A 27488-nucleotide genomic window follows, 5' to 3' on the forward strand; every position below is an offset into this window, starting at 1 on the left:
AGAATTCTGAACAGTTAGATTTTCTAAAAAAATATTGTGCTATAATTATGAGATGCACTATACTTATATTATTCATCAATATTTTCTGCGCATAAATTATCGTATCTATGCGAAATACAAATCCAAGCACAATCTCATTAACACAAATCTGAGTGTTTTCCCTGCATTTATCGAAGACATTAAAATGGCAAAATTAAATATTGGCTATTTGTTTTATGGGCCATTGCAAAGCATTGGAATATAAATTTTAATTGTAGCCACATTATAATTATGTATGCAACGAGCGGAGTGTGTGAAGGGAGGTAGGACGTAGAAGAAGAGCATGAAGAGCTTGAGCTTCTAGTGTTCACCTAATTTTACCAGCAAATTTGGCGAAAAATTGAAGGAAAACGGTGGCCTGGTAACTCATGTCTAGAGAGTGTTTAGATTATGTAGTGAGCAGTATCTGCCCTCTTAGCCGAAGGCAGCAATGAAGCACCCAGGGAAGATGCTGATCCGGAGCTTACAACCTGATACGACATTGCCTGCGGAGGTATTCAAATATGGTGGAAAACTTCCGACTAATTTGACATTCTGAGTTCCGCTTCAGACCTGCTAAATGTGCCTTCCATAGCACAAAAATTGCCTGCTTATATGCCGCTTAGTCTGAACTTGGTTTGCAACCAATCCTTATGCGGCTGTGCAAATTGACCAAATTATTGTTGGCAACAAATGCTACTTTAGGCAAAGGTGTCTATATAGAAATAAAGCCATGTCTCCACAAATGAAAGTCTGATTCAACAAGTCCTTTTCGTTCCGTTTCGCTACATTGTGAGGTGGTTCTATGAGTATTTGCGCGTTTGCGACGGCGAGTAAGCTGTAGAAGCTATTTCAAGGCATCAACTTATTCTAGCGAATAAAACACACAACGGCTACGCTGGCTAGACCATGTTACGCTAATGAAAGAAGATGCTCCGGCCAGGAAGGTATTCTCAGCGACACCTTGCCGTGGAAGCATAGGAAGAGGAAATCATGAAAATATAAAGATAATATAAAAGGAAATTTGAGCCTTAAAATATGTAAAATATTTTTAATCATCTTTGAATTGACCTTGTACCGGTCTCTGATGTATATGTTCCAGGGTTCCCAATCGGGATTATGACATCTTTAACTAAAAAACGCACCAAATAAGACTAGGTTTACATGGTTTTTATTAGCAGTTTTAATTTCAAGTTTTTGGTCAAATGCATTAAACAAATATAACAAAAATAACTATATTAATTAATTATTTTGAGAAATACAAATAAACAAAGAATTTCAGAAATTTCCTTATCTAATATATAAAATTCTTCTGTTACGGTTTTAGAGGCTGAACTCCTCCGAAACGGCAGAACCGATTCTCATTAAATTTTGTGAGCATATTGGGTAGGTCTGAGAATCGGCCAACGTCTAACTTTTTTTCGCTACGTGTCTAGGGTCTTGAGATCAAAACGTGGACCCGGGTACCCCTAGAATGTGTTTATACAATATGGATATCAAATGAAAGCTGTTGATGAGTGCTATAGTATAGGATAATTTTCATACAACTGGGTCTCGAGATATAGCCCAAAACGTGGACCCGGGTTCCCCCAGAATGTGTTTATACAATATGGATGTCAAATGAAAGTTGTTGATGAGTGATTTAGTACAGGATAATTTTCATACAACTGGGAAGCTAGGGTCTCGAGATGTAGGCCAAAACGTGGATCAGGGTAACACTAGGATGTGTTTTTATATTATGGGTATCAAATTGAAGCTATTGATGTGTGCTTTAGTACAGAGTAAGTTTTATGCCGCTGGGTGGCTAGGGTCTCGAGATGTAGGCCAAAACTTTGGCCCGGATACACCTAGAATGTGTTTTTACATTATGGGTATCAAATTGAAGCTGTTGATGTATGCTTTAGTACAGAGTAAGTTATACACCGCTGGGTGACTACGGTTTCGAGATATAGGCCAAAACATGGACACGGATACACCTAGAATGTGTTTTTATATTATGGGTATCAAATTGAAGCTGTTGATGTGTGCTATAGTACAGAGTAAGTTTTACATCGCTGAGTGACTAGGGTCTCGAGATATCTAAAAGAAATTTCGTATATTACTTTTCATTTAGGTACATAAAGTTATAAAGATTTACCTTTCCAAGCCACTGCCTTTCATAATACTCCAGTATTCTGTCAAAAACGTTGCCATGGTCATACTGAAAGGCTTCATTGTTTAGTGCTTCCTGCTTACATAAAATAAACCCAACTAAAATGTTGTCCGGATCAAGAAGTGGCAGGGACATTCATTTATTGAGAAGCCTTTTGGCATCGCTGCTTTTGCTGAGAGTTTTGCTCAACTCTTCGAACTTGATTGCTCGTCTTCGCACTGCTTGCTTGAAATGAAACCAGTAACCCTTTAGCTTAGCATCAGGGAATATTTTTTTAATACCATTTCGGAGTCCCAGCTCAAAATCGGTCATGAAACTTGTGGGTTCCAGACGTAACAGGCTACTGTTGATAAATCCAAATAAATGGTCGTACGCTTTTTGAGTTATTTTTTTTGTCATTAACAAATGTATTATAGGAAATACCTAAAACGGTGAAAGTTGAGTTTTTGCGTAATCACTTATGGTGGGGTGTCTTAAAGCCAGAGGACATAAAGTTAATGGCTTCAAGTCCCATCCCATTGAGACATAAGGGCATACGCTATAAAGTCTCAATATAATGGGGCATAACGCCATAGGTTTTTTTTTCGGAATGAGACATAAAGCCATATTTTTGTTAATGATTTCATGTCACCCTATTTCATTAAAAATTTTGCCTCTGTCAAGAGATATTTGCAAAAGAAGTTGAGCATTTTCATGTGTTTGTTGTAATGCTGTTGTACGCAGAAGGATGTACTATGCAGAAGGACATCACCGTGGCTGTAGCCACGGTTATACCACACACCCGGACTTGGCATGGCGTAGCCCAAGGTTATCTTTTATAAGCGCGGCCGAAGGCCGCCAACGCAGAAAGGTGTTCTCCGCAAAAATGGTTTTTATGTCCCATTCGACTAAAATTTATATGAGACTTAAGGCCATTTTGAAATTATGGCTTTATGTCCGTTTGGATTTTCCCCAAAAATATGATATGATAGCAATTTTCTGATTATTTCAAGATGCAGCTAATAGTTACATCGTTTTCGTGTCCGATGTATATAATAAGCAGTTGCTTATATCCAATTAAATAATGACGCTCGGTGAAATGCTTTTGAATGAGATCGCCCATAGGCGCTGAGTAAGAAACGGTGTACGCAAAATCAAGTTCATTCACCGTAGTTTGATACAACTTTTGTTTCTCAACACTTTTACACATCCCGAATTCCTTTATATTGTTTGTGTCTTCAAACAGCGATATAACCTCCTGTGGAGTTTGTGGTACAGGTGGCATTGCCTTCGCTTTAATGCGAAAAAGACTCCTTTTAACACTTGCATAGGTTATGCCATTAGAGGAATCGACATCCCTTCCCACTTCTTCATTGTAAATATTTCTAAGCCGGTTGTTATCTAAAGTCGGCTGGGAAGCGCTGCTTTTTAGATTCGACAACACTTGAAATTTGTTTGCTGGGCCTTCTTGATTACAATCATGGTCATGGACGCTTTTTCGCATTATGCAATCATTCGTTAATTGGTCAATATCCAAAGAGGCATGACATCCCTTTTGGTAACACTGGTAACGTTTGTAGTTATTTTTTTTGCAGACTGAAATCGAAATATCGACGAAGCAAAACTAAAATACAACTTTAAATATTGTGTTTTATTTAACTAAGGCCTATCAGCTCAAAAATTTTTTATAATAACAAGTACTTACAAGGCTGTCAAAAATCATCAATAATGTTATTTTTTTTAGTTTACCACGTCGTTTTATAGGTATAAATTTGTTTTTCACACTAGATATAAATAAGCTTACTATTTTTTCGCGCACCCGAGATATATACATATTTTATGGCGTCCATTTCGTTCACACTAAATTTTTCAACTGATTCAGAACTTTCATTCCCTTCAAAGTAAAATATCTATATTCCTAACTGTAAAGACCGGTTCTTATTTACAACTTTAAAATAATAGCTTGGGATTATGACTTTTTTCTACTTGGGATTATGACACTGCATTGGGAGTGTCATAATCCCAATTTTTTTACTTGGGGATATGCCACTTGGGATTATGACATGTCACCTCCGGAAATAAATAGATCCTAGAATCTTCATATAGCGTCTTTCAGGCGGAAGTAGTAGCTGTAAACAAAGCGGTAGAACCAGTGAGGGAAAATAGCTTAAACTGTCGCCGCGTAAATTTTTACGTTGACAGTGGTGCAGCAACTGGAGGGTGGGGCCGTGTGTAGAAGTCCACGAAAGTGGGGAAAGCTTCTGACCGCCATTCACCTGGGAATGGCCAGAGCGATTCTTTTGCATGCGGTTCAAGCAGCTCACTACTGCCGGTCGCTTGCGGCCAAGTATCCTCTGGGTAGCCGCTAAACACCCGTTTAGCGGTGAGCTAATGTGAGAAGGCGACAACCTGGCTAGGCCACTCTGACATAATCGGTTTAAGGGCTAGCCGGGGGAGATTTCATCGGCAGCGTCTGTACACCTCTAGGTGCGGCTGCAAGCGGGCGTCTGTCTTGGAGCAAGCGGCTCGCTATATAAACGTGCCAAGTAATATTTTCACCCCCGCTGAGCGGGTTGTGCGCTGGGCTTGGGACCCGCCACGTAAAACCATACTCCAATGAAATATAACAACAAGCCTCGGATAAATACACTCTCTATTGATGACGACCATGGCAAACGTTTGAAGGACAATGAATTGAGGGCATGCACCTGGAACGTCCGCTCCCTGAATGGGATTGGTGCAGATGCCCGGCTGGTTGATGTCCTCGTCAAAGCAAAATCTGACATCACCGCCATCCAAGAAATGCGTTGGACGAAGCAAGGAAGAAAGAAGATCAAAAATTGTGACATATATTGGAGTGGCCATGCGAATAAGCGCAGTTTCGGCGTCGGATTCGTGGTGGGAGAGAGACTTTGTCGCCAAGTGCTGGCGTTCACGCCTGTGGACGAGCGTCTCGCCGCTATTCGAATAAAAGCAAAATTTTTTAATATATCATTCATCTGCGCCCATGCGCCGACAGAGGAGAAAGACGATGAGGTGAAAGACACTTTTTATGAACAATTAGAACGCACATACGAGCGCTGCCCCCGTCATGATATAAAAGTCGTGCTTGGCGACTTTAACGCCAGGGTGGGCAAAGAAGGTGTTTTTGGCACTACAGTCGGAAAGTTCAGCCTACACAATGAAACTTCTCCTAACGGACTGAGGCTGATTGACTTTGCCGGTGCTCGAAACATGGTCATATCAAGCACGAGGTTCATGCATAAAAAGATACATCAAGCTACATGGCTGTCTCCTGATCGAAATACTCGCAATCAGATCGATCACGTTGTGATAGACGGACGGCATGCCTCCAGTGTTTTAGATGTGCGAACGATCCGAGGACCTAACATCGATTCGGACCATTATCTCGTTGCAGCCAAAATACGCACCCGCCTCAACGCGGCTAAAAACAAGAAACAAAAAACACAAGGTAAGCTAGACGTCGAAAAGCTTCAATCACAACAGACTGCCAATGATTTCGCAACTCGACTCTCACACCTGCTCTCTGAGGGCACAACTCATCCTGAAGGAATACAGGAGCAGTGGGAGCATATCTCCAAAGCACTTCATACTGCCGCCGAGGAAAAAATTGGTTACCGGCGGCCACGAAAAAACAACTGGTATGATGAAGAATGCCGCGTTGCAACCGAAAGAAAAGACGCTGCCTACAGGGCTACGTTAAAAGCGAGCGCGACAAGAGGAGTGTGTGAACGCTATCGTGAGTTGAAAAGGGAAGCGAGACGCCTTTTCAGGAAGAAAAAAGCAGAAGCAGAAAGGCGTGAGTGCGAGGAGCTTGAGCTGCTAGCCACCAGGAATAACGCCCGAAAATTCTACCAAAAAATACGGCGACAGACGGAAGGTTTTAAGACCGGGGCAAACTCCTGTAGGAATGAAAACGGCGACCTTGTAACTGATGTCCAGAGAGTGCTTAGATTATGGAGGGAACACTTCTCTGCTCTCCTAAATGGAGGCAGCAATTCACCGCGCAGAGATGAAGAACCCGATCCCACAATCGATGATGATGGAATATATGTCCCCCCGCCCGATTATGACGAAGTTAGAATAGCAATAACCAGATTGAAAAACAACAAGGCCGTGGGCGCTGATGGATTGCCTGCGGAGCTATTCAAGTTCGGCGGCGAGGAGTTGGTAAGGCGCATGCAGCAGCTTCTTAGCAAAATATGGGCGGACGAAAGCATGCCCGACGGTTGGAATCTAAGTGTTCTTTGCCCAGTCCACAAGAAGGGGGATACTGCAAAATGCACCAACTATCGTGGAATCAGCCTTCTTAATATCGCATATAAGGTCCTTTCAAGTGTATTGTGCGAAAGATTGAAGCCCACCGTGAACCGGCTGATTGGACCTTATCAGTGCGGCTTCAGACCTGGTAAATCTACCATCGACCAGATTTTCACAATGCGCCAAATCTTGGAAAAAACCCGTGAAAAGAGAATCGACACACATCACCTCTTCGTCGACTTTAAAGCCGCCTTCGACAGCACGAAAAGGAGCTGCCTATATGCCGCTATGTCTGAATTTGGTTTCCCCGCAAAACTTATACGGCTGTGCAAAATGACGTTGAGCAACACCATCAGCTCAGTCAGAATTGGGAAGGACCTCTCCGAGCCGTTCGAAACTAAACGAGGTTTCAGACAGGGTGACCCCCTATCGTGCGATTTCTTTAATTTAATGCTGGAAAAAATTATACTAGCTGCAGAACTTAACCGCACTGGAACAATATACTATAAAAGCGTGCAATTACTGGCATATGCTGATGACATTGATATCATCGGCCTAAACACCCGCGCTGTTAGTTCTGCTTACTCCAAGCTGGAAAAAGAAGCGGTAAAGATGGGTTTGATGGTGAATGAGGACAAAACGAAGTACCTGCTGTCATCGAGCAAAGAGTCAGCGCATATGCGCCTTGGCAACCACGCTACTGTTGGCAGCCATAATTTCGAAATAGTAAAAGACTTCGTTTATTTGGGAACCAGCATCAACATTAGCAACAACATCAGCACTGAAATCCAGCGAAGAATCAATCTTGCCAATAAATGCTACTTTGGACTAGGTAGGCAATTGAAAAGTAAAGTCCTCTCTCGGCGAACGAAAATCATACTCTACAAGTCACTTATCGTACCCGTCCTGCTATATGGGGCAGAAGCATGGACCATGACAACAGCAGATGAAGCGGCTTTGGGAGTGTTCGAGAGAAAAGTTCTTCGAAAGATTTATGGACCTCTACGCGTTGGCGATGGCGAGTACCGAAGAAGATTTAATGATGAGCTGTACGAGCTATACGCAGACATCAACATAGTCCAGCGAATTAAAACGCAGCGGCTGCGCTGGCTAGGCCATGTTATGCGAATGAAAGATGATGCTCCGGCCAAGAAAGTGTTTCTATCGGAACCCGCCTATGGAAGCAGAGGTAGAGGGCGGCCCCCACTCCGTTGGAAGGACCAGGTGGAAAACGATTTAAACTCCCTTGGTGTGACCAATTGGCGCCGGTTGGCGGAGCGAAGGAGCGACTGGCGCGCCTTGTTGGACGGCCATAACCGTTTAGACGGTTAAGCGCCAATTAAGTAAGTAAGTAAGGTGCAGCAATTAGGGCATTAATCCCTCATACCACAACATCTAAAAGTGTTAAGACTCCAAGCAGTCCCTGAAACAAATCGGGATTGGGACAAATATACATTTACATTGGGTTCCTGGGCAAATGGGAATTGATGGAAATGAAAGATATGAGGAGCTCGCTAAACGCCCTGCATCCAGCGGTAGACGTCCCAATCAGATTGGGTGAGATTAAAAGAAGGCGAGAGTTGTACATGATCGATCAAGCAGGAAAGGCGTGAAACGAAATGTGGGGCTGCACAGCTTCGAAGATCATGTTGAGGTCTTTCACCCTTAGAGTAACAAAGTTAATTTTATTATTGAAAAGAGAGAAGTGTAGACTCATGATGCGTATTCTGACTGGACTCTGCGCTCTGGCGTTACATGCTTTTAAATTATGCCTTGTCAGTGATAGCAGATGTAAGAAGTGAGGGTTGAAGGAGGAAAGCACCAATCACGTTTTGTGCTTGTGTCCTGTGCTTACCAGGCTAAAACTACAGCTATAAGGAGTGATACAGCTGTTAGATCTGCTTCTGGTATTTGGCATGCGGATGGAGTTTATAGTTTTGTAACATAGGTCCTGGTTTTTGATAGCGGTTTTCAGTCTGGCCGTTAAAAAACTTCGGTGACACTATGGACTCATTTAGTCTATGTAAGATTCTCTTAGACTAGCCAGTTCATCCTAACGTAATCATTCCCAATGATACATTGAGCGCAGAAAGAAATGCACGGTAGTATATTTTTCGATAGATCGTGTTTCGATACAACTATTTTTTTTGACACCAACTCAGTAGTCAGTTGGTTTAGCTCCCTATTGATCCAGGTTAAATATATACTTTTTCAAATAAATTTTTTTTTTCAGAAACGTTCTAATACACGCACTTGTGCAAATATAAATGTTTGTGCGCTGCATTAATTTACGATATTTGGCTTCCAATGACGTTGTTCGCAGTCAAATTTACCTGTTTTACTATTCAAAATTGTATTTAAATCGTTTTTTATTTGTTTTTGATTATTTTGTTTTATTATTCTTCATATATGAGTGTAAACATTTGTTTAGCAAAACCGAAAACATCTTGCGATCTCACGCCCACTAAATTATTGAATCATTAGAACTTTCAGTCCGACTTTCCATTCTGAAGCTGATTTATGTACCAAAGATCAGTGCATCTTATTCCTAAGGTTGATGAAAAAGGTATTTGATGCCTTAAGGCGTTTCAAAAGAATATGTTTCTATTGAGAAAAAATAAATATACATATTGTGGCGAATATTAGCATCACTATGATGTTAGTAAATAATCGCAACAATAAAAACAGCAAGCAACCACACTTATGTACATGTACACATTAAAGCAATCAGCCATACTTATGCACAACGCAACGAAGAATATTCCTTACATATAACCAGCAGAGTGAAGCAGAGAGATTATTTCACAAACATATATGTAGCCGCCAGCTAAGAGCAGAAGTTGTTAACCACAAATACACACACGCATATGGCACCCCCAGCGGGTTAGGGGGTTATAATATACCCGCGGTAGTTATGCCTGTCGTAAGAGGGGACTAAAATAACAGATTCAAGGGGTTGTGTAGCGCAACCTTTTAAGGTTCCCAGCGCAATATATAGCTTCTCCAAACCCAATTGTCAACCTTTCGAGCGGCGAATCCCGTTTTACTAACAGACGAGGCTCTGGCAACCCCAAGCTCCTCATGAAACTGGGGGGTGGGGAGGGAGGGTTGGCCTGAAGGTTTAATGTGGCCATAAAAAACGTTCCCGAGATGGTCGGGCTAGCACCTTAATGGAGCTGTGTTACCGGAGCGTACCGGATCTGTATCCGGCAAAGGAGCAACCTTATCGCTACAACAACAACAACAACACCCATATGGCCAGAAGAAAAACATAACTACAGATATACATGTATATAACTAAATAACCAAGCATGAGATACAACTGTTCTAGAATCCATGTTGGTAAAACGTCTAGAGCTTAGGAAAAGTATGCGAACGAGGCAACAGAAAGTAAAAAAGGTGAGGAATAATAATCAGTTTTGATTTAAATACGCTATTAGTGAAGTACGACTGTCAAAGTAGTCTAAATAAAAATCATTTCGCAATACTGAATATTGGAGTTTTTTATTCAACTGTTCAGTGATTCGAACGTTAGCAGAAGGTGCATAATTATCAGGAACCCCAAAAATTCGTAACAATATATTTACTTATCCCTTGACTTTATTCTAAACTCTTACTCAACAAATACCAAGCAATGAGTATACAAATACAAAGCAAAGACATCAGCATTCATCACTAATTGGCGCATTTTAACTTAAGCGATTTCTGGCAGTTTCGTAACATATAACGCCGGCCATCCCCGTTTTACGATAACTCTCTCACATTGGGAGCACCTAGATCGTATTCCTCCACCTTTTCCCCAGCTCAATGAAAGTCTCGCCTTTATCTTCATCCAAATGCGCGTGCTGATAGGAAGACTTTCTGAGAAGGGCTTTTTCTCTCATTCTCATAACATCGCCAACTTTTCTCTCGACTACTCTATGACACTACATATCTTCTCTCAAACCAGTCTATGACTCTGAGCCATACAACAGAACAGGTATGATGACTTAACTTTTCGAATTCTTACTCAGTGTAAAGTAACACTTGGGCGCAAGAGTTATTCTTCGTTTGATTTCGTAAGTTTTCGCTGTTAATGTGGATGTTTAGATAGAAGAAGTCCTTCACAGTCTCGAATTTATATTCGTCAACGGTAAAGTGGTTGTAAATACTGCATACGTCGATTATTTTTTCGATGATAGCAAATACTTGTCTTCATTCACCGCAAACCAGAGAGGGCCGAACTTATAGCAGAAAGACCCGCTCCTAGAATAATCTCCGGTATCAGTTTAAAGAAATCGCTCTATATGGAGTCGCTTTGTCTGAAGCCGCAATTGGCTTGAAGAGGTCCTTCTCAATCGTTACGGAGCTGGTGATGGTGGTTTTCGACAACATTTGGCCAAGCCTTATAAGCTTTGCAGGGAAATGACGTATTAGCGTACAAGAAACTCATTTCCGCGCTACCAGAAGCTGATTTGAAGTCGAAAAACTTATGGTCCTCGTCAATTCTCTTAAAAACGGTTTGACCAATTTCAATATTTTTTTTATTTCCTTTATTCAATCGGACTAAGTGTTCATTTATAGTAAGAAAACATTTTGAGAGTGCTTAATTTATTCATATTGTAACGAATTTTGGGATTTTGTCATTGTTTTACACCTTCTGCTAACGTTCGAATCGTTGAACTATCGTATAAATAACTCCAATATTCAGTATTTGAAAATGGTTTTTATTTAGACTATTTGGGAGTACTACTTCACAATTATACTTCGCTATTAGTGTGTTTAAATCAAACTGATTACTGATTCCTCAGCTCGCGCTGCTTTTATACACTCGGTTACCTCGTTCTGCAATTTCTCCCTAGGTCTAGACGTTTCAAGCACATGGCTTCTAGAACAGTTGTATCTCATGTTTCGTTATTTAGCTATATCTGTAGTTTATGCTTTTTTTCTGTGCGTGTGTATGTGTGAGTAACAACTTCTGCTCTTAGCTGCCGGCTACATACATATATGTATGTGAAATAATCTTTCTGCCTCAAGCTGCTGTGTGTATGGAATATTCTTCGTTGCCTTGTAAATAGGTATGGCTGCTAGCTGTTTTTGTTGTTGTGATTATTTACTAACAGCATAGTGATTGTTAGGCCATGTTATGCGAATGAATGATGATGCTCCGACCAAGAAAGTGTTTCTATTGGAACCCGCCTATGGAAGCAGAGGTAGAGGGCGGCCCCCACTCCGTTGGAAGGACCAGGTGGAAAACGATTTAAGCTCCCTTGGTGTGACCAATTGGCGCCGGTTGGCGGAGCGAAGGAGCGACTGGCGCGCCTTGTTGGACGGCCATAACCGTTTAGACGGTTAAGCGCCAATTAAGTAAGTAATAGTGATGGTAACATTCCTCACGATATTATTGCTAATTGAACTAATTTGGCTGTTTTTATACGTGCTGTTACACAACTTTCGTATATGCAACATTTCTCCATTTCATATATGCTAAGAAGTGGTATAAATTTGATTAGAGAGAAGAGAAAATATGGACGGAGAAAGAGATAGAGTTGGACGAACATAGAGAGATAGCTAGGTATAGATGGAGCGGAAAAGAAGTAAGGGAAAAGACGGAGATGAGAAAGAGAATCAGTAAAAGAGAAAGGCAGAGGGAAGAGTGCATAAAAAGATAAAGAAAAGGGGAGAAAGCGGTACGGAGAGTAAGAGTTAAAACTGCTTAAAAGTTATGCAGATAGATCAAAGCTAGGACAGAGCTAAGTATGTCTGCCGGATCTGCTAGGACTAGTGATCTAATCACCCTAATAATACCGCAGAAAGTATACCTGATTCTTGGAATTAAGAAATTTATCATAGCGAGGGTCGATGTATGTACATATGTATGTTTATGTGTGTGTTATATTTGACTATTAATTTTTTATTAATTCTTAATCAAACATATGTACATAAATACATATGTATATACATACATATGTATATGGAATTATTTATATAGCCAATAGTCGTATCGTAAATTTAAACGACGACATAAATTGCCGAATAAATTAGATATTTCAGCAACATATTTAAAATTCGATGTGATGTATGATATAATTTAGAAAGACATTTTAAATGAATGGAAGTCGCAAAATATTTTGACATTGTTTAAAAGCGTTTTCATTTTTGGCATTCAATTTTGGAAGTTCAGCTGTATACATAGGGTACACTTAAAAAAGTGTAGTGTATGAAATTATTATTTCAGTGAGTTGTCTTATTATTTTTTGTTTTTTTGTTGAGATGCAAGTTTTTTTACCGCTTTCGATTTGAAATGGCTCTAGTCCATATATGTAATACTCCTGTATTGCAACAAAAGGCTAGGTACATTCCCAAACATGAGAAGGCCGATATATTGCTTTTTAAACGTTTTTGTTTTTGTATTCAATAATCGAATGTACTTAAATTTGAATTTTTTCGTGTTACACTTATGCTGCTACAATCACAAAAATTTTATAGGCTGTCTTGTTATGATTTCGAATTCAAAACACATTGCGAGCATTTTCTATTAGCAATATAGGAGTATTACGTATATTCTCTAGTCTAAGAGCCATACTTTCGTCATTTTATAAGAGCTGATACTTTTCAGCGCGCATTTGTACGTAAACATTGTGAATGAAACTAAGTGTGATATCTTCTGCATAGACGTCAAAATTTCAAAGTGATTGGATCACCTGATTTGTAATTGACTATCGCTGTCTCATTCTGTATCTCTTTCTATCACCCGCTGAAGATATGCGCCGCCATATTGAACACCCTGTCAAAACGTTAAAAAGTAGCCATATTGAACATCCTGTCATGCAGTTGACAGATAAGATATCACACTTAGTTTCATTCACAATGTACGTTATACGCCAATTACACGGCTCAAGTATCCTTGTGCCAATTATCCATTTGCACAAGGATTTGCCCCGCGTGTGCACTGGTTGCGCTATTTGCGCTGAGAACTGCGCTAAAATCAAAACGATTTTGATATTTACGCATGTCTACAAATATTGCACATGCTTTTTTCTTCGTGTGTGGTGAATGTTACACAGTTTACCTGTGGTTTCTGATAATATAACATCAGTAATTGTTGCTTAAAAATGTTAATATCGAAGGCGTAAGGATCATCTCTAGCTTGTAACAGGAATTCACACAAATTCAATAATACATAATAATTTCTTATACAATTAGAACACGTTTCATTTGTTGCGCTAGTTGAAAAATGAATATTGCGCAGTGTGTTTGAGCCGTTTATGTCAAAATTTTCATTTGCACAAATTCCGTCGTTTTATATTTGCGCATGGCTTTTGTGTCATGTATGGGCCGTCTAAGTTCTACGCAGCGGCACTCCAGTTGTACTCATTTTACTACGTTTTGACATTTATATGATATATATGATTTACTTACAAAAAATCAATTTTCAACAATCCCTGAGAAAATAAACCCAATATTCCAAACAACAAACAAACAAGGAAGTTGTTGTTGTTGTTGTTGTAGCGCCAATGACACTCCCCGTAGGGCTTGGGGAGTGTTATCGATGTTGATGATTTCGTTTTAAAAAGGGCGGCGTCACTAATCGTATTTGATGCCAAATTTTAGCTCGATGTCTTCTACGGCTCAGAATTTATTAATTATTAACTTAGTTGGCAATGAACCGTTTAAACGGTACCGGCCGTCCAACAAGGCACGTCAGTTGCTGCTTCGCTTTGCTAACTGGCGCGAATTGGCCACACTAAGGAAATTTAAATCGTCTGGTCCTTCCAGCGAAGTGGGTGCCGTTCTCTTCTTCTGGTTCCATAGGCGGTTTTGGATAAAAATTCTTTTTTTAGCCGGAGCGTCGTCTTTCATTCTTTTTTCCATTTTTTGAGATTAATATTTAAACAATAGTCAAGCTCTAGGCCAAATCATATAGAATTTAATGCCAATTTCACACAGATGCTTAATGAAATAATTAGTCAATTTTTCTAGATTAAAGGCCTAATTGAACTCAATCTTGCATACAAAATACAAATTCTTAATTATCTCATTGTGGCTTTATTGAATTACTAATCGAGTGAAAAATCCAGTCGTTTTTGCTTGGTGCTCCGAATTTTATTCTCAATGTAACAAATGACAACCAAAACTAAATAATTTTCAATAATTTATGTGCGAAAAATACAAAAACACAAAAAAATTTAAAATTAAATTTTCGCTGCATTTGCTGCAAAAGATAATATGGCTTTTTCGAAAATAGGTACATATTTGGTTAGGTGCAACATCTATGGGTAGTTGGGCATGCATTTTATTTTTATTGTATTTTTAGTTAAGAAGGAAACGGCTGCTTTCCATTTTAACTATTTTTTGTAAAAACGAAATATTTTTTTGGGGCTGCTGACAGATGTTCGCTTAATGAAGCAAAAGGCCCTGTATGAAAAAGGAAACTTAATTATTTTATTAAATAGAATTGTGATTCGATTAAGTTTCTGTGTGAAAACGATATAAACCACAAAACAATTATGTGTAAACATATATTTGTCAATTTTTATTTATGTCGCTTTTTCCACTTCATTCTGAAGTCATCTTCAGGAACAATGGAATGCACCTGGTCGATTACATAGTTCCTGAAAATGACTCCAGAATGAAGTCGAAATATCGATATATGTAAATAAAAATTGACAAATATATTGTAACAAATATTAGCAGCACTAAGGGATTTTATTATCTCTAAGCCGATGCTAAGCAGTGATTCAAGTCACATCAATAATTCAATCATTATGACTACACATATTACGTACACGCAGCGGAGAAGCAACGCACAAACACATGCAGATGCTGTGCTTAAAATTAAAAAATTATTTTGGTTTTGATGACTCCGCAGTGCGGCTCATGCGAAGTTATCTGACGGGTAGATCCCAGCTTATCAAAGCCGGCTCCGAAACTTCAGGTCTAAAACCACTATTGGCAGGGGTACCCCAAGGCTCTATCTTGGGTCCACTACTTTTTAGTATTTTTATTAATGACATATTTAATGTATGCCAGCATGCTCATATGTATGCATATGCTGATGATGTCCAGCTATATTTGTCGGGAAATCATGAGGGGACAAATGATTTATGCTCAAGATTGAATAATACTTAACATCCATATTTGAATGGGCTAAGAAAAATGACTTATGCATGAACAGTGAGAAATCATACGTGTTGCCTATATCTAAAAAACGAATAAGTTTCTCAAGTATTCCGCCCTTGCGCGTTGCCAGTAAATGTCTCAAACTCGTTTCAAAAGTGACTAATCTTGGTTTTGTTATTAACACGACGCTGTCGTGTGATGATCATGTAAATTCGGTGGTTAAGAAAGTATACAATATCTTAAGAAACTTACGAATGTCTGCTATTTATACTCCGGTCAATGTTAGAAGAAAACTTGCAATTCAATTGATTATGCCGATAATTTGCTACTCTGAGCTAGTGTACAGTAAACTGAGCTCCCAGTCTGCTCATAAAATTGATGTAGCATTTAATCATGTTACACGTTATGTATTCGGCTTAGCTAGATTTGATCATATATCCAGCTGGAGAGCACGTCTACTGGGCTGTGAAATCTTCGAATATCTGAAAGCTAGAAACAGCATTTTCCTTTGTCAACTTATCATGTATAAGGAGCCTAGTTACCTCTATGATAAGCTAATATTCCCCAGGTCTGCTCGAATCAACGACCTAATAGTACCAACTTATAACTATCTAACATCTGGACGGCTATTCTTTGTCAATGCTATTCGCCTATGGAACTCTATTCCAGTATTCATTCGTAGTAGTCTAAATAAAAGCAACTTTAAAAATGTTCTTTATGCTCATTTTAGTTGAAACCATTATACTTCTTGAGTTTTCGCCATCAATATGTATGAGTGTATACAATGTTTTGTTATTGAATTTAATTATTTGTTTATTTTAGATACTAGTAAATTAAGATATTTCTCTATGTTTAATATTATAATTTAACCTACTGTTATTGCTTTTGTTCTTTTCTACATTGCGATTTATATTTTTGTTGCACTATAAAAGATCCTAGATCTTATTGTACTAATACTATTTTTGCAATAAATGATGATAAATGATGATATCTTATCAGCGATATGCAATTATAATTGTGGAAGTGTCGCTCACAAACACACGCGCATATGAAAGCTATACACGTACATCTGTAGTTATAATTATAGCAGATAACCAACTAGTAGATTCTAGAACAGAAGCACCTAGAAGATGCAACGAGGAAATCAAAGAGTATAAAAAGGTAGCAACGGTAGAGGCGCTAGAGTCAGTTTTGATTAAGCACGCCATCTGTCGAGCAATAGAAGTGTTATTTTGAAAGTACTTGAATAAAGGCCATTTTGCATTATTAAATATTGGAGTTATTTATTCAACAGTTTAATGATTCGAACTTAGCAGAAGGTTGCAAATAAGAGGATTTGCAGTAAATTCGTTACAATATGTTTACACATAATCATTTTGTGGTTTAAATTCTATATATTTGATTTGGCCTAGAGCTTGACTATTGTTTAAATTTTACCCATGTAGGCCGATAAAACAACAACGAAATTTTTTTGAGATTTTCGATATCGAAGAAGTGGGCGTGGTTACAGTCGATTTCGCCCATTTTCAATACCAAGCTATCATGAGTACAGATAAGCCAGTATGCCAAATTTTGTAAAGATATCTCAGTTTTACTCAAGCTCTTGGGTTAACGGACGGACGGAACTGGCTGAGTCAAATTATTTTTAGCTCTTAATTGGCGCACTCTGTTGGACGGCCGTAGCCGTTAAATCTTTTTCCACCTGGACCTTGCAGCGAATTGGAGATGCTTCCATAGGCGGGTTACGATTATGATACGTTTTTGGCCGGAGCATCAGCGTTCGATCACATAATACGACCTGTTTTAACTCGCTGGACTATGATGGTGTCTGCATAAAGCTCGTACAGCTTATCATTAAATCTGATTCGATATTCGCCATCGCCGATGCGTCGAGGCCCATAAAATTTTCGATAAACTTTTTTCTCGAATACTCCCAAAGCCACCTAAGTGATATGTAGAGCATAATCTTCGTCTGCCGTAAGTTCAATTCAAAGAGATCAATTGCCAAATTTAATTCAAAATAGCCTTGTTGGCAAGAGTGATTCTTTACCAGATTTCTAGACGGAACTTGTTGTTTGTGTTAATGCTGGTTCCCAAATAAACGAGGTCTTTTACTATTTCGGAGTTGTGGTGGAGATATACAATTTAAATTGAAGGTTTAATGTGATCATATTAATCCTTCCCGAGATGGTTGGGCTAGTACGTTAATGGTGCTTGTTACCGGAACGTACCGGATCTATGTATATTCGCTAAAGGACCATCAACATCGATAACATTCCCCAAGGCCTTCGGGGAGTGTCTTTATCATTAAAAAAAAAGAACAGCAACAACAACATGAGAAGCGAGATGTATAGCTTTAGAACGGTGCTTTTTTGGCACTGGTTTGAAGTTTTACTGCTGGGAAGTTCAACGGTAACGGTTCCGGATCCGATGAAAATTTGGATGACATGTTATTCTGATGGCAGTCCTGGAAACGAAGATCATATGCAGACAAGTACCTGCTTGTAGCTTCACATTTTTAATGGGATCTGCTGAAATTGTCTTGACAGCAAAATTTCCGTGTGGTACATATTCAATACAAATCAGTGTTTCTTAATCTTTTTTGTGCGCTGCTTTATAGACATTTTTTCGTTGTTTTCAGCTTATTTAATTTTTGTTGTTGTATTATTTTCACTTTTGTGATGAATTAATTTTTGCTTCGCTTTCTCAAAGCTTTTGTTTGGGTGATTAACATGAGAGAGAGATCACAATCTTCGCCCAACATTTGTTTTTGCTCTGTTGCCGTTTGTGTATTGACGCAAGTCAAACTTGGCTCTTGGTTGTTGTCTAATAGGTGCTCGCGGTTGGCGTCACTATCACCGCTACCGTTAACGTTAACACCGGCACCGCTGTACTGTGGGCCATGCGACTTGATTAGATAGCCAAAAATAATTTCAGAATTATAGTGTACTTTATGAAGCAGTAAGGAGAAGTGTTTTATAAAAAATATGCAGGCCGGCCATCGAACAGGCTACTTGATATGCGCTTTAGAGTTTCTGTCTTAGTGCACTCGACCATTCTAGCAAACTTCAACTCAATTCCAAACAAGACAGACTATTGTGTGCAAACAACTGTTCTCTGTGTAAGACTCAGCACAGGAATTTCCTCGAGAGCGGGATGGCAGTGAGCGAGTTAAATTTTTCACAGATAATTTGAAGTAGAAGGAGATAGTTGGTAGTGCTAGGAGCTTGAGGTAAACTTCATATTCCAGCTGCCCAAAAACTGCAGCGTCTTTCGCGAATTCAACATATCGACTGCTGAGTGGAATATCACCATATCTCGGCCACCTTTTCGAAAACGCACTATTTCAGAAAACTTTTGGATAATACCCTATTTCAGAATTTCAAGAACTCACCAGCTGAGCTCAAATTCTATATATTTTGACATGGAAGAAGCGTTTATGAAACAAATCTGAAATAGGGCGTTATTCAAACCTTTTCTGAGATAGGGTGTTTTACAAATGGCAGCTGACCTGGGTGATACTCGACTCAGCAGCCAGTCGATGTATTGGACATTTTTATTGGACGTTGTGCAAAGCACTGCCTCCAAGTGGCCCAATAAAGCCATAATGCTTCTCATGAGGGCGTACTGCACGGGCCGTCTTCTATCCTACGCTTTTGAAAATACTCTTCTAAACCGCCATGAGCACTTATTACATGTCTGAGAAGGCAGTTAAGTTCCTCGTGCTTTCGTTCATTTCACTGCCCTTTATCCCGCACCTACGTGAAGGTTCTTGATTAGTTCCGAAGTTTTTGGAATTTTCAGATGGCCGCTCCATGTCGATGCCATACAGTTCGGTCGTTCCAAACTGATGCTGCGTATATTATTATATTCGGATAGCTAAGAAGCTACTACAGCTCAGAGTTCCTAAGTTCGCTTGAGACTGCCTCGAACGTTTATAAGATTGGGATCATATGGCCTTCGGACCGTAGCATTATCTCCAGATAAATTAGCTCGAATGGGTACAACTCTGAATTCGGAATTTCGCTGGCTACCTTTTGGATGATAGCGTTGTTCTTCTGGGAACACCAAGCCTCATTTATCAATAATGATGCGCACTGTGACAGTTCAATCTCCATGCACTCCATGCAACTGGAAACTCTATCTGCTCTAGCTGCTTGGAGGACGATGAAGTGGTATAGTCGAGTCATGTCACGCTTGACTTTTCACATTTAGACTGGGGCTGGAACTTGGACTTGGGGTGGGACTGGGAGTGGGAAAAAGGGATGGAGAAGAACTGTAGAGAAGAGAAAAGAGGGAAGGAGAATGAGCCAGAGTTGACGAAGATAGAGATATGGGTAGATGGAGCGGAAAAGAAGTGAGGGAAAACACGGAGATGGAGAAAGAGACACAAAAAAGATAAAGGCAGAGGGAAGAGTGAATAAAAAGATATGGAAAAGGAGGAGAGAGGGGAAGGGAGAGTAAGAGGTAAACACTGCTGAAAAGTTATGCAGATAAACCAAAGCTAGTGCAGAATAAGGAAGAAATAAAATGAAATAAAATAAAATAAATAAAAAATAAAAAAAAAAATTAAAAAAAATATGTAATAAAGTAAAATGGAATTAAAAATTAACAAAAATAATATAGAATAAAATAAAATGAAACAAAATAAAATAACAAATAAAATAAAATTAATTTATTGAATAAAATAAAAGAAAATGAAATTAAATTCAATCGACAGTTATCCCCATTTTTCAACACATTTTGTGTAAGATATTTGTTATCAAAAGTTATCGATTACTTACCGTAAATTTATCGATATTTTATATGATATCAATTTAATTAAAAAAACGTATAGATTTGTTATCGGAGTGTAACCAATTTGCTATCGTCGTGTTATGGAAAAGTTGTGGCTTTCTTATCAGAGTGTCACCTGTTGTTGTGGATATGTTATCGATTTGTTAAGGACAACTCATCGGTTTGTTATGGTGCAGATAACTATAAAATAATATAACATAAAATCGATGACAAATGTGTCACCCTTTTATGGCAAGCCGATAGAAAACCACTAAGAAGCCGATTACAAACCTATAAAATAATAAGCCAACCAAACTCTTCTCAAAAATCACGAAACTAATTGTTTCTGGTAGAGCTACCCCTGTTTTGGGTTAACGTCAACCATTGACCGAGTTTTAGTTAAATTAAAAAAAAAATTTGTTTCCAGACTTACACCTGCATGTTTACACATTGAATTTCACGAGGACTTGGTACTCACGCCTTTTTTATTTGAATATCTCTGAAATTTTTGAACAAAGTACAATTTTTAGCTCCCCCAAAGGGTATTTTAGATGTTTTTTGAGATTGGATTGCATAGTTCCAATTTACAAAGTCCAAAAATATCGAAATTGAAAGAAATTACGAAATTTGATATAAATTTCCACTGCTATTATATATTGTAACAAATTTAGGAAAATTCCGCTCATACCAAACCTTCTGCTAACTTTCGAATCGCTAAATTGTTGAATAAATAACTCCAATATTCAATAATGCAAAATGGTCTTTATTACACCGCTTTGAGAGTACTTCACAATAACACTTGTACTTCACAACCAATAGCGTGCTTAAATGAAAACTGATTACTGACTACTCAGCTTGCGCTGCTTTTATACTCTCCGTCGCTTCATTCGCACACTTCTACTAAAGTCTAGATGTTTCGCCTTCTGCTGCATCTCCTGCTTGGAAATTGAGCTACATATATGCGTATGCATGTGTGAGAACCAACTTCGGCTGATGACTACCCTGCAAAAAATCGTGCGATCAATCCCTAAAGAGATTGATCTCCGATTGATCTCTTTTGTCTATGTTTCGGTATAATTGATCCCCTTTAGTGCAAATCTTTGTAGCGCATTTTAAGAAATGTTAAACAAAATGGCAACGAATTGAGTAAAGATTACGGGTGATTGAATCGAATTATTTAAGAAAAATACGGAGCCGTATATCGAACCTAAATTACTCGGCCTTAACGACTACGCCAGAGTTATTGTTAAATTCGGAGAATATTTTTTATTCCTTTTTGAAAAGCGGGCGAACAACTTTCATCAAATAGATTTAGTGGCTTAGCAAACTTTTCGATCGTTTTTCTGCCATGAAAAATGCGACTGGTTCCTATTTGAGTCCTTATTGAACTGAAAATGGATTAGTCTTCATATGTTCCCATACGGGACAAAGGGGATTGGTCCTATCGATCCCTTTCGGGTATAAATGGGTACAATTACTCTCTTCATAGGACATGCTAAAACAAAGGGGAACAGTTAAACTCATACAAAGAGATCAAAACTGGTATTGGTCTCATACTCCTTTGCAACTCATCCCGGATTCATCCTAGACTATTAATGTTCGTCACAATAGCAAACTGTGTAGATATAGTGGTCTAGGACACTCAATTTTTGACTAATCGCTTCTTCAACTTTTTATCAAAAACGGAAGTGTGTTGGGCCATAGTGCGCTGCCGTCGACATCGTCGCCGGTAATAGTAATAATCTAGGTGCTTGTGATCATTATTCGCCGCACAATTTCCAATCTTATTTGAAAATCCGCTGCGGAACGTTAAGCATTCGAAAACTTTAGCGCGTACACTCAAGTGATTTTGTGTTTACACGATAACTCGTAAATCGTGTGTAAAAAATTTTCTTGATTCATTTCTTTGATTTATTACCCCCATTGCTGTGTTTATTTCTGAAAAATATAATTTTATTTTTACGCAATGTTCCCGGTTTGTTTTTTATTCAGTTTTTGGTTTAGTGTCAATATAAGCTAGAGGCTTAACGACCCTTTGCTGTCACAGTCTCGTACATACGTACATATATACATATACATATATGTATGTGTGCGTAGTACTACGTGTTCGCCGGTGCAGTTTTTCCTGTGCGTTTTATATATTACCAATATACATTATATATTTTTGCATATATTTTCAAAATACGTACATACAAACATATAGCGCATTAGTGGATTCGTACTAAAAATTTTCCTAAATCTGCAGAAGCTTCAACGTGCGAGTTTTCCCGTCAGTTTCCGAAATCTTTTGATTTACGAAAATATGCTCGCGTTTGCGTCAAAAACAATTCATCAGCTGAAAGGCTACTCACTCGTCTCACTAAAAATATATAAAAAATAATAATTTATAATGAAAATACAAATACAATATGTACTAAATAGATATGTGCTTTGAAACCCATTAACCACCATCAAAGAGTGATTTATAAGTATTGGAATTGATTTGTTTATTGGAAAAGAGTTTCTGAATATGTATCACTTCTGAGAATTTAAAAAAAGTTCAAAACCCTTTTCAAGTTCATATGCTATACATTACAAAATTATGAAAGTGGAACAACAACGAATTATTTATTTTTGATAAGTGTTTGGTTTATGATATGTTAAATAAATAAAAAGAAAATAATTTCCGCATAATTTGACAAAAATAAATTAAGAAATAAAACATTAAAATTATCACGTTTGTATAAAAAATACATACAAATATCAAATCTTAAAAACGCTGCGTTACACGTCTTATCAATAACAGCAATATTTTTTTCTCTTAAGCTCATTTTAACTATTGATGAGCTCAATGAGCGGACTGCGCCAACAGTTAAAGGTAAGCTTCATATATCGCTATCATACTATTTCAAATATTCAATGCTAATAGATCCGACAGACCTTGTCCGAACCGATCCGTCATGTCCGTCTTCGCGATTGTACTGACGTACACATTAGGAATGAAACAGAGCTGCGAAAACGATTTTGATATGTTAACACAACAACAACATTCATCGGAACTTCCGATTGACTTAGACTTCAGATTCCGATTGCGGTTTCGAGAATTTGAAATCAGATGTATAACGGTTGATCAGTCGATCAGTAGAGAGGGGTTGATTTGTTTGGTTTGGTTTGTCATCTGTAAAAACTTTTGTTTTTCATTCGGCTCATCACATTCGAGAATATTTTTAACAAATTTTTGCACTCAATTTTGCCACTCAATGAGAAATTGAATTGTAAAAAAATCATGGGTCTGTCATCTTAATATATAAAAAACACGTGTCACAACATTTTCGGCCGCGATGGACTCCTAAACTACTGAACCGATTTTGAAGTTGTTTTGCACCCCGTGTATAGTTTGATCTAACTTGAGAGATGGGATAGGTTATATCTCAGTTTATAATCGCAATATTATTTTATTGCAAATTTTTTTATTTGTTTATACGTAATAATAAAATGTTACGTATACGCATTGGCACTCATATTTTCGGTGGCGCGAATATACTTCCGTGTAATTGCTTGGTGTTTAATTAAACAACCTGCTTATCAATAAAAAATATTTTAGCGAATGATATCAAGTATAGCACATCACCAGGCCCGCCGAGAGGGTGGGGGGGGGGGGGGGAGGGTTTCTGAGGGGGCCTGCTATTTAGAGGTACTATGACATTTTTTTTAATTTAGGAGAGTCTTTAGTTTTGTAGAGGGTAATTTTCATACCCCTGGGTGACTAGGGTCTCGAGATATAGGCCATAACGTGGGCCAATGAATGCCTAGACAGTGTTTATACAATATGGATATGAAATGAAAGCTGTTGATGAGTGCATTAGTACAGAGTAATATATTATCCAGAGACGGACTGGGACTGAGATTAGGACTAGGACTGGGACTGAGACTCGGAGTGGGACTGGGACTGGGACTGAAATAAAATACATACCACCCTCTGGGACAGGCAATAAGGGATGCAGAAGAATGAGAAGAAATTGAGAGAAGAGAAAAAAGAGAAGGAGAAGAAGATTGAGAAAGAGATAGAATGAGACGAAGATGGAGATAGATGAAGCGAAAAAGACGGATGGAGGAGTGAATAAAAGGATTAGGAAAAAGCGAAGAGGGGGGAGGGCAGAGTCAGACGGAAAAAACTTATTAAAATGTATGTAGATAGGCCAAATTTAGGGGAGGACAACGTCTGCCGGGTCTTCTAGTACAAAAATAAAATCCTGGTTATACAAGTGAATTTGTACTAACTTTAAAATTAATGAAATGGCTGAGATATTATGTACGTGTAGAGTATATGAGTATTATCTAATCATCATCCTCTTAAAACCAAACATTTCTCATTAGAAAGAATCAGACGTTCTTTAAGAGCGTCAAATGTACTGTGACGAATATTAGCATCACAAAGCAGCCACTCGTATGTAAGTGAACAGATCAATCATCAATTATACACATAAAAACAAGGCAGCGGAGAGATACGAACGCATGTCATGATCAGCCGAAGTAGTACTCACATATACACACGCATATGGCTACAAAATACAAATATACTTGTATATAGCTGGTAACCCAGCATGAAGTTCACGAAATTACTAGACCTTAGGAGAAATGGATGAACGAGAAAACAGAGAGTATAAAAGCAGCGCAAGCTGAAGAATCAGTAATCAGTTTTGATTTAAGCACGCTATTGGTTGTGAAGTATAACTGTTTTTGTGAAGTACTTTCAAAGTAGTCTAATAAAGACCATTTTGCATTATTGAATATTGCAGTTATTTATTCAACAGTTTAGCGATTCGAACGTTAGCAGAAGGTTTGGAATAAGCGGAATTTCCCTAAATTCGTTACAGTACTTTTGATAATCCCCTTATCAAGGGTGTTGTTCGGACTGTGCCTATTGGATGATTTACAGGCAGAGGGAAAATTCGGATATATTCCAAAGGAGCCATCCCGATACTGGGTCACTTCGGGAAGTCGTGATGGCCTTACCACATTAAGGGGCGCTGTTGTGACTGACGGTTCTTTCCCTCATATTAAATTTGGGACCCTGAGCCCGCCTTGTCGGTCACCTGGTAATACGAGCAAAAGGAATGGCTCAATATCTTATTTCAATAATGATGATGAAAGAGGGAGAACGGAGTCGCAAGCCCAGGAAGTCGAAAGAGCTATAAGCGATGCGTCGGACGCGGGGAGTGAAAGTAGTGCAGATTCAACAAGCTCCGTGGTGGAAAAGAGACGAATCCAAACGGAGAAGTAGGAAGGAGAAGGATACGAAGTAAGAGGGAGTAAGAGGGCTCTCTCGCAGTACCGTACAGCACTAAGAATTGTCCAACGATTGGGTGCTGCAGTGGTCGACTATGATCGGAGCGCTGGTAAGTGAGGTTTTGAACTAGATAAATTCTACTACCATAATAGGCAGAGTTAATTTTGAGTTTACTATTTGATATTCAATGTTAAGGGTTCATACAGTGAAACCTCGCTTGGGCGGACACTCACCGTTAGCCAACTTTTGTCCGCCCAAGAGGGTTGTACGCTCAAGAACTTGAATACCTTTTTTAAAAATTTTAAAATATTTGACAGATTCATAACCTACTATTTTAAAAACAAAGTTCTACATTATATTGCCCTAATAAGTATCAAAGGCTGTGCTTCGTCGGAGATCCTAGAACCCCAATAGAGGTGAAAGGGGGCCAAGGGCTCAAAAAGGTCGGAAGATACGATACACGTCCAAGCAGGTGGAGCCAAACTAATTGAACCGGCATGGTCTATAGTATACCGTGTCGATCCGGTAATAAGATATTGTACAAGTTGTCAGCTCACTAAAGTGTCTTTCAGGCGGAAGTGGAAGCTGGGTTCAGGGCAGTAGAGATACTGGTAGAAAAATGCGCAAACTACAGTTGCGTAAACTTTTGAATTGACAACCAGGCGGTCATTGATAATCTCGCATAGCACAGAACTGGAAGGTCATTTGGAAGATAATCTCGCCTAGCATAGTAGCTTAAAATCTTTATTTTTTATGCTTAATCCATGCAATCCATTTTCGGCCAAACTCAACCTTTGCTGTTATCGGTTGTCATAACATTGAAGGTTTTCTGAATTCTAAGCTAGTGTCAGAAAGCCATCCCTGCATCTGTCGGGAAGCCTAGCGGCTGGCATAAAGGAGCTTTGGAGTTTGTATGCAGTAGGGCTCCCAATCTCGGTATATCACGACCCGCCAACAATCCCCTAAATGTATGCGTTTTATGATACGCCTCCGAAATTTAGTATTACGGCATCGTGTGTTTCACAGGCACAAATCTCTGTATCGCTATGCGACAGGAAAAACGATATCAAAAGCCGCAAAAAAACCGCTCAAGAAGTGCTTATGAAAAATTTCGTTTGTCAAGTAATATTCCCTTTAGACCAAGTTAATATTCTCTTTAGACCATCTAGACATTTTCAACCGCTTCATATAAGCACATGCAGGTCGAACTTTGAAATCCATGAACCTCCTCGTTGTCTGTGTACTGATTTCAATAAGCACCGCAAAAACATTGATACGTGTGACTCACTCTGACTACCTTAAATACGTAATCATTTGGGTGGCTTGGAACCACGTCCTTTCCAACCTCCCACACACCGAAGTCCTACTTATTGTTTGTTAAATATACATAACTGCTCGAAATCACGTCCATTCCGACAGCACTAATAATCAATTCCCGTTGCTCGGCATCACAGTCCATCCCGACAACTGATTTAATAATATAATACATATTTTATAATATAAATTTCACTTTGCATGCTCCTGTAATTTATCTGTAATCCATAACTATATTTAGTCTGATTAATTGTTAAATTTGTAGACTAATAAATAAATAAATGAAGTATATCATTCAACTCTAGAAAAAACTCATGCGATTTCTGCTACCTTTTTGTTTAGCAAAAGACACAGGGGACTCGTGGTCTCGCCAAGAAACATATGTGCACATCATTATTTCTTGAGCAACGACCCAGTAAGAACACAGTCTGTTAAATATTAGGGATAACATTGATTCGGATTGGATTTTAATAGAAATTGCAATTATATTTGAGTAAACGTGCTATTTTTTAAGTGTATTTTCAATTCGAAAATGTTAATTTTAACAAAATTCCTTCTAATGCATTGCTCAATCTGACTTTCGTGTCTTTCAAGGCG

At 38.6% G+C, this 27488-nt stretch overlaps 1 protein-coding gene across 5 annotated transcripts in view; it reads left to right on the forward strand.

Annotated features, from left to right (window-relative positions):
* Eip63F-1 (Ecdysone-induced protein 63F 1) overlaps positions 1-27488 on the forward strand; it is a 368174-nt gene that overhangs the window by 25683 nt on the left and 315003 nt on the right. For 2 of the 5 annotated variants that reach the window (XM_067788279.1, XM_067788283.1), the window contains exon 1: positions 22099-23165. The exons of 1 other annotated variant lie outside the window; for it this stretch is intronic. In XM_067788279.1, the coding sequence (XP_067644380.1) occupies positions 23130-23165 (36 nt within the window). In that variant the 5' untranslated portion in view covers positions 22099-23129. Of the gene's footprint in view, positions 1-22098; positions 23166-25627; positions 25687-27488 lie in introns of those variants that run through there. 2 more of the 5 variants (XM_067788280.1, XM_067788281.1) reach the window with 2 other exon arrangements.

The sequence above is a fragment of the Eurosta solidaginis genome, chromosome 5 (assembly GCF_040869045.1).
Source record: "Eurosta solidaginis isolate ZX-2024a chromosome 5, ASM4086904v1, whole genome shotgun sequence".
In the NCBI taxonomy this organism is placed as follows: Eukaryota; Metazoa; Arthropoda; class Insecta; order Diptera; family Tephritidae; genus Eurosta; species Eurosta solidaginis.